The 7,436-nt window shown below is 38.0% G+C and overlaps 2 protein-coding genes across 2 annotated transcripts; one reads left to right on the forward strand and one right to left on the reverse strand.

Moving 5' to 3' along the window:
• Nucleotides 1-238: 238 nt before the first annotated feature.
• Nucleotides 239-1,581, reverse strand: LOC125300742 (40S ribosomal protein S28). Its single transcript, XM_048252873.1, has 4 exons — nucleotides 1,496-1,581; nucleotides 776-823; nucleotides 532-657; nucleotides 239-341 (listed from the first exon to the last, which is right to left on the reverse strand). The coding sequence occupies exons 1-3, from the start codon at nucleotides 1,532-1,534 to the stop codon at nucleotides 535-537; spliced, it is 210 nt and encodes a 69-aa protein (XP_048108830.1). The 5' UTR covers nucleotides 1,535-1,581; the 3' UTR covers nucleotides 239-341; nucleotides 532-534.
• Nucleotides 1,582-1,783: 202 nt separating this feature from the next.
• ndufa7 (NADH:ubiquinone oxidoreductase subunit A7) lies at nucleotides 1,784-7,428 on the forward strand. The gene is made up of 4 exons (XM_048252876.1): nucleotides 1,784-1,994; nucleotides 2,289-2,338; nucleotides 4,165-4,302; nucleotides 7,258-7,428. The coding sequence occupies exons 1-4, from the start codon at nucleotides 1,944-1,946 to the stop codon at nucleotides 7,346-7,348; spliced, it is 330 nt and encodes a 109-aa protein (XP_048108833.1). The 5' UTR covers nucleotides 1,784-1,943; the 3' UTR covers nucleotides 7,349-7,428.
• Nucleotides 7,429-7,436: the final 8 nt, after the last annotated feature.

Here is a 7,436-nt window from a genome sequence, read left to right on the forward strand (position 1 = left end):
AAGATATTGTTTCAGAATTAGGTAAGTACCTGAAACTTTAGGATTCTAAACAACCTGTCTCGCCATCATTCTCTGGTCACCAGTCTTGCTTTTGGATTAGTATTCCCATCACTAAATTAAGATTATTACATATGCATGCCTCACATATACCTCGAGTGTATATACACATACACATTTTGACCTGAACATTTTATATTTACTCAGTGGCTAAACAGAAAATGAACAGGTATAGTCAGAATTTCTTTTCAACAATTTATTCCCAAACTGTGCAGATCAGATGGTTTGTTGACATGGGAAGTCTTGTCGTTTCCACTGCAAGATCGCCTCCATACCAACAGGAGCTGAACAAAACAAATAAAAACTTGTTAATACTAAAATCTCTGAACATCTAAATGGAATGACCTAATTTAAAGGTAAAGAGGCTTCTCTTACACTTCATAAAGGGGTTTAAGCTAATTTAGTCAACAATCAATCTTGCTGTCCAGAATGTGTAAATGTAATGTACAAGTGACTTTTTGGCCAAGCTTTTACCTTCTATCGTAGTCTCCTTGCTTCTCTCTCAGACTCAAGGAGGGTCAGCACATCACCCTCTCTGACTGGGCCCTTGACGTTACGGATGATTGATCGGTTGCTGTCATCCATGAACTCGACCCGCACCTACATAATCAATAGAAATGTATGTATTCTTTGACGGCAGTAAAAACATTCCATACATTTTAACACACTTTCCAAGTCACCAAGACACAAACATTCTTATTAATCTGATCACTCTTACCTGGGTACACTGTCCCTGGGAACCAGTTCTTCCCAGAACCTTTGTTACCTAGGGAAATTGTAAACATGACAATCAGGACATAAAATTTGCTCTGATTTAGTTTAAGTCCATGCTTCAACTTGAGGGCCTATTTCTTGGACTCTGCATGTTTTCCATCTTTCCTGAAGTTGCATGTTATTACATGACTTTAATCTGTTCACAATAAGCAGACCATACTCGATTCAGCCATTACAGAATTCATAGAAATAGAATACAATACATTGTGACATTTGAGCCCCAGGATCCGTAAGAAACCTTGCCCTGCGTCTACAATGAGTATCGGTCCGTATAACTGAGGCCAAATAGAGATTAGCTTAGCTGGTCAACTAGCCTGTAGTAATGCTAACGTAACAGTTCTGTTTCAGAGAACTACCTTAAATAACCAGAGTTACATTACTTAAATGCGAAGACACTGAATACTAACATGCACGCCAGAACAGTCCTGTTATATTTCCTTCTTGAAAATGTTATAACATTACATTGAAATTTGTCGGACCCACGGCACAACGTGTTTTCTTGTCATACTGCATGGTTAACGTTAGCCCAGCTTAAGGCAACAGTCATTTCAAGAAAGTCTAAAAATATTCTTAGATTATCGTAGAAAGGTTACTTGGGAGTTCAATATTAGTCCACACTACGATATTACGCCGAAAATAAATCAAATGTACAATAAATACTTACTCTTGCGAGTTTTATCGGTTGCACGCGACTGGCATCCATGTTGGCGTAGCGAGAGAGAAAGAGGGTCACGTGATACGTCGCGAGGCTTATATAGCCTTAGTAAACCTGTGTTATAATTCTGTTTCAAAAATTTTTAAATTAATGAAAATGTTATAAAACTGGTTTCCTTTGTCTGTTTTCTTGATTTATTCTGTTGTTTTGATTTATATATATTTTAAAATAATTTCCCATAATTCCAAAGGTCTATTTCCCTTTCCGTAAAAACACGCCTGCGCAGTTGTTTGCTCTTCCACAAGGAGGTTGACTGTTTACTGTCTGAGGTCTGTTCTGGGATCAGTCTTTGTGGTTGTCAATGTGTTCTTCAATCTATGATTGAAGCTTCATCCTGATCTTAGACCAGACCGTCGAATAATACTCGGTCCACTATACGCTGTCCTTCACAACAGCAATGGCGCAGGCCACTAAAATAATACAGAGACTTAGGAACTGGTTGTCGGGGGTAAGTTGTCCTTACTGAATTTCTCACTACAGAAATGTCGTTGTGGGTTAGTAGATGAATATATTTTCATAATTTAGTAGCAGCTAAGGTGTTCCCTAGCTTGCTATGATGGTAGCAAATTCACAGGAATGGTTACGTTACAGTGCTAATCAGCCAATGTGTTTCTTGTGTAGCAGCGATCTGTCACGGTTCTGGACTGTGCAACATAACTTATAGTACTTTTATTGCAACTATCTTTTATTGCAACTCAAAGAGATGACATTAGACGTTAAGTGTATCCTATCCTTTCAACAGCATGACCTCCAATCAAAGCTCCAGCTGCGTTACGGTGAAATTGCAAAGAGGTAGGTTCCAAAAGCGTCATTGTGCAAAGACACATATTTCACTAACGTTACTACTCATCTAAGGTTATGGATTAACAGTGAAAGACGAATTAAGTAATCAGTGTGCCTACCACTGACACACTGATTACTTAATTCGTCTTTCACTGTTAATCCATAACCTTAGATGAGTAGTAACGTTAGTGAAATATGTGTGTGTGAAGAAAGTCTTATTTGCCTATAGTGTTAATTTTGTCACCTATTTTTAATTTAGTCTTAGTCTTAGTCTTGTGACGAAATGTCCTTTTTAGTCTTTGTCATATTTAGTCATTCAAATATCATTTTTGTTAGTCAAGTTTTAGTTGACTAAAAGTCTCAAATCATTTTAGTCTAGTTTTAGTCAAAAGAAAACTAAAAGTATCTTAGTCTTAGTCAGTTTTAGTCAACACATTTTAGTCTTTTTTTTATAACAAATTATTTCTGATTACCATTTGAGTCAAATAGTGTTTCACACATCTCAATTTTCCAACAATATTGTGTGTCCACAGGGCTACTCGTCTGTTATAATTACTCATTCTGATTTTTTGTCAGTCAGTATGTTTACATGCACAGGTAAGTCGAGCTACAGTTATAGCTCGGCTGGGATTTGACCATAGACAGTAAAAGATTTGACTGGACCACTGTCATATTAAGAGACCAGTGTTTCTCAAAGTGTGGTCCGGGGATCACTGGTGGTCCATAAGGTATCCCAAGTAGTCCGCGAGCAGACGTGGTAAAATATAATATAGATGAGTTGTTTGCAATATTGAACCAACTTGTATGTAAAAACAGTTCTGCAACTAAGATATGCCAGTTTAAATCATACAGTATGAATCCACACAATAAGCAAAGTACAAAGACAATAAGCAAGGTGGTTCAGTAGGCCTATTGTGTAGACTAATTATAGGCTACTGTTGAAGTAGGTCTAATCTTTTTTTTTTTTAGATAGGGTTAGTTAAGTGGTCCTGAAACTGAAAAGGTTTGAGAAACACTGTCATAGGCCAAAGTATTAATGTTTTACTCCTTCTCGCTAGATGGCGATATCTTAAACACAACACATTCCCCAAACAGACTCTCCGTCTTAGCCATAGCTAACTTGCTAGCTTAACTTTCCATATTAGCTTACTTGCTAGCAAACTTTGCATCATCAGTCTAACTAGTTAAATAGTTGACATTACATGATGAACATTTTTCGTATGGACATTCTGGGGATGTTAATTTGTATGAGAGAAGCTTCAACTTCTGGGTATGTAGCATTGTGGCATAAAGCTTAGGTAGTTAGCTTGCTAACTCTGGCAGAAATCTCCAGTGTTCTTGTTCCATGTAGTTTCGTGTTGCAGCCACAGGGTTGCAGCAACAGCACGTAGACTAGCCTACAGGAAAGCTGCGTATGAACTCATTCGGAATATTTTGAAAACGTAACAGCTAGATATTCTGTCCTCTCATTTTGTAGACGAAAATGAAGAGAGATTTTATCTTAGTTTTTATTTCATGCAAAACATTTTAGTCTAGTCTTTTTTCGTCAACAATAATGCATCTTAAGATAGTCTTAGTCAGTGTTTCAGGACATTACTGCCGTCTCGTCATCGTCTCGTCTTAGTCATGAAAAAAAGGTTGTTGACGAACATATTTCCTCTCGTCTCGTCTGACGAAATTAACACTATTTGCCTACCACTGACACACTGATTACTTAATTCGTAATCATTAAGTATTAGTTGTGCAGGTTGCAAACAACCAAGAGCTGACAGGCTCTGTAGACTGATGAGTTTATGATGGAATCCAAAATTACAAATAAATACCATATTTTGCAGGACTCAACCACCACCCAAACTGCCAGTAGGCCCCAGCCATAAGTTTGCATTCAACTACTATTGTACCAGAGATGGACGCAGGGAGGCACTTCCTCCTACTATCGTGATGTCCCCACATAAAGCTCTGGCAGCTGGCACGTAAGTGTGTAACTATGCTAGCCTTTTGGCAAACGGTGATATACTGTGTGATGTCTGTAGTTCTCAGTGATTTGCATCAGCAGGTTGTTCCACTATGTGATTCAAATGAAAACCCAGTACCAAATTAATTTACATTGCCTCATGTCTTCTATACTCCCTGTATACTTCTTAGTTTTTAGTTTTAGTTAGTAATTAAGAGATTAACCTATAACATCACAATAGTTGAAATATCTACATCCCTTGTTGAGAATGTTGAAAGTAGTGGTAAAAATGGTTGTTTTTCATACATTTACTTGGAGCATTCTATCAACTTTTTATAGATCTCAACTAGGAACACACTGACTTTTTTGTTTACGACTGATCTCCATCTTACATCCGGTGCATTTTGGCGCCAAATGCGACGCAAGTCATGTTCTATCTTGATGGCAATGATGGATTTTTAACCATACGCTTCCGTTTACCAGTTGTCAATTGAACAGATAGATAGATAGATAGATAGATAGATACTTTATTGATCCTCAAGGGGAAATTCAAGACATTGCACCCACGAGCGAGTGTGTCACTGAAAAAAATAGGTGTGGTCAGGCACATGATCCAAAAATAACTATTTTAATGCCACTAAAAATGATATCGCCACTGATCAAGAAAAAACCTGGTCTGAAGTAAAAGGTGCATGTAAAGCACAAGGCGCCCTTTCATGAAATGCAAGCAGCCCTTAACTCATTAAGTGCCTTTTCCTTCCCATGCGTTGAGTGCCAAAAACGTAATATTACGTTTTTAGCTTTTTTTTTAAATTACGAAACTAGACACTCTAACACACCTTATATGTGATTTTGGGAACTCTGTGATGAATGGAAATGAAATATATGACGATGAAAAACTTATGAAAACGCACAATCTGGACATTTTATCTGGACATTTTATCATAACTCAGTTGCCGCTTTGGGTCGAATCAGTGATGCATGCACGTCAGGTCAAAACCAGGCCATTTTCGTGGGTCTATCACTAGGTGGCAGTCTCGCCAGGTCTCGCTGATCACTTCCCGGAAAGTTTACACAAGTAAGTAACAGGCAACACTTCATATTTCATGAAAGACGTTATATCTCCATTTCTAGAAAAAAAACTGCGATTTTGATGAAAACTAGCCACTGTTTAGCTTGGGATTTCTCAGGAACAGAGGTGTGTAGAAATACACGGTTTGCACCCACCGAGAGCTTAAAGTCTCACCTTTTAATCAAGCTATTGTGTGTGTTCATAGCTATAACACAGAATATCCTGTGGCTGTACAAAAATCATCAACAATGGTCCAGATTGCTGGCTCTCTAGGACAAAGCTCCCGAAAACAGCTTGGTATTCAATGAGTTAACAATGAGTCCCTGGTATCGTGTCTGCTTGGATGAATATCCTTAGGTTTTTTATTTAGTCAGTTTAATATTATTAAGGCAATTGTTACTTTTTGCAGTCTATGTTCTGATTGTAACCTCTTGTCAGTTAATAGTGAAAGTAAATAACTAAATGTAAAACTGTTTTGTCGTTGCTTATGAGACTGGTGAATTTGGTTTCGGGTTCGATATTCGACTGGGTGAAACCGGCCGCATATTGAATATCCAACCAAAAACTAATTTTAACTGCAGTTCCCATGAGTTTAAATACTAGGCGAGAGATGCAATTCCAATATGGACTTGTAACCGGAGGGTTACCGGTTCGAACCCCGACCAGTAGGAACGGCTGAAGTGCCCTTGAGCAAGGCACCTAACCCCTCACTGCTCCCCGAGCGCCGCTGTTGTAGCAGGCAGCTCACTGCGCCGGGATTAGTGTGTGCTTCACCTCACTGTGTGTTCACTGTGTGCTGAGTGTGTTTCACTAATTCACGGATTGGGATAAATGCAGAGACCAAATTTCCCTCACGGGATCAAAAGAGAATATATACTTATAATATACTTATACTTTGTAGGCTATACTCTGCTTGTCACACACATGTTTAGTAAAGCAAGCTTTAGTGGAATTTTGGTATCAGTCTTGGTATCCTTTTGAAGAGATGCACTCACTCGTCCTCAAAATACCAACACGCTGTTTAATGTTGCGCTTCTTGCCCTTAAAGAGAATGACCGATATCATACCAAAACACACCCATGACTAATTAAGAAACATAAGAACAACCCTTTTGAACAATGCACATGGCACATAGACAGTTTTTACCATTGTCAAGATAGCATCGTTCGATTCAGATATATTTAAATGAACATGCATATCACGCTTCCGATTTGGCACTTAGACTTTTAAAATATCACATAACTGGAGTTACACAAATAGATGTGTTGGTATCAAGAGAGAATTAACAGACTTTTTCCCTAGAGGAGGTAATATATAAATTAGAGTGCTAACCACAGTATTCCAGCTAAAATTACCCCAACTGGCTCCTCTTTCATAAATTGGCCTCAGTACAACTTGGTACCTCATTGTCAGTACTTTTTATTTTTTTTAAAAAGTATCAAGTAGGGATGTGCCATATCGTATCGATATTGAAATATCAGTAGTTATTTCCCATGATGAGAACTTATTAACGTGATCTTTATGACCTAGTTTTACGTATGTGGTGTAAGGTGGGCAGCTCACATGTAAGAACAAGAAAAAACATGTCTGACTGCGGAGTTCAAACTGTAGGTGGGGAAGAAGATTCATGATCAAGATCTTTTTTTATTTGTTTCATCTGTTGTGTGTTATGTTTCAGCACGGCCTACAACTGTAATCTGATGTGACTTGTGTCAGTATAAATATTGTCATTTATATCGTTCTCACCAAAAAATACCATGAAATATCGTAATATCGTTTGAAGTCTATCATCAATCACTGCTCTTAAAGTAAATTAAGGAAACTTGAATTGTCCTTAAGTATTTTATTATCATGTTGAACTTATGTGACTGCTCTTATTTTCCTCTTTTTGCACTTTTGCAGGGAGGCCACTGCTGTGGCCACAAAGCAACCAGTAACACCTGGACCTCCACTGAAAGATTTGGAATTGTCAAAAGACCAGCCATATCTGTAATGGCCTGACCCTGCAGTTGTTTGTGTTCCTGTAAAGTTATCCTATTCCACTGTAAGATACCAATAAAGTCTATAAATGTGTTCAGTTA

Source organism: Alosa alosa, chromosome 9 (assembly GCF_017589495.1).
Source record: "Alosa alosa isolate M-15738 ecotype Scorff River chromosome 9, AALO_Geno_1.1, whole genome shotgun sequence".
Lineage (NCBI taxonomy): Eukaryota > Metazoa > Chordata > Actinopteri > Clupeiformes > Clupeidae > Alosa > Alosa alosa.

Coding starts and splice junctions, on each gene's coding strand:
- LOC125300742 (XM_048252873.1), bottom strand. CDS start 1,534: ATGGATGCCAGTCGCGTGCAACCGATAAAACTCGCAAGA. Junction 824..1,495: donor AACCGATAAAACTCGCAAGA/GTAAGTATTTAT, acceptor CAATTTCCCTAG/GTAACAAAGGTTCTGGGAAG. Junction 658..775: donor CCCAGGGACAGTGTACCCAG/GTAAGAGTGATC, acceptor TTGATTATGTAG/GTGCGGGTCGAGTTCATGGA.
- ndufa7 (XM_048252876.1), top strand. CDS start 1,944: ATGGCGCAGGCCACTAAAATAATACAGAGACTTAGGAACTGGTTGTCG. Junction 2,339..4,164: donor TACGGTGAAATTGCAAAGAG/GTAGGTTCCAAA, acceptor CATATTTTGCAG/GACTCAACCACCACCCAAAC. Junction 4,303..7,257: donor AAAGCTCTGGCAGCTGGCAC/GTAAGTGTGTAA, acceptor GCACTTTTGCAG/GGAGGCCACTGCTGTGGCCA.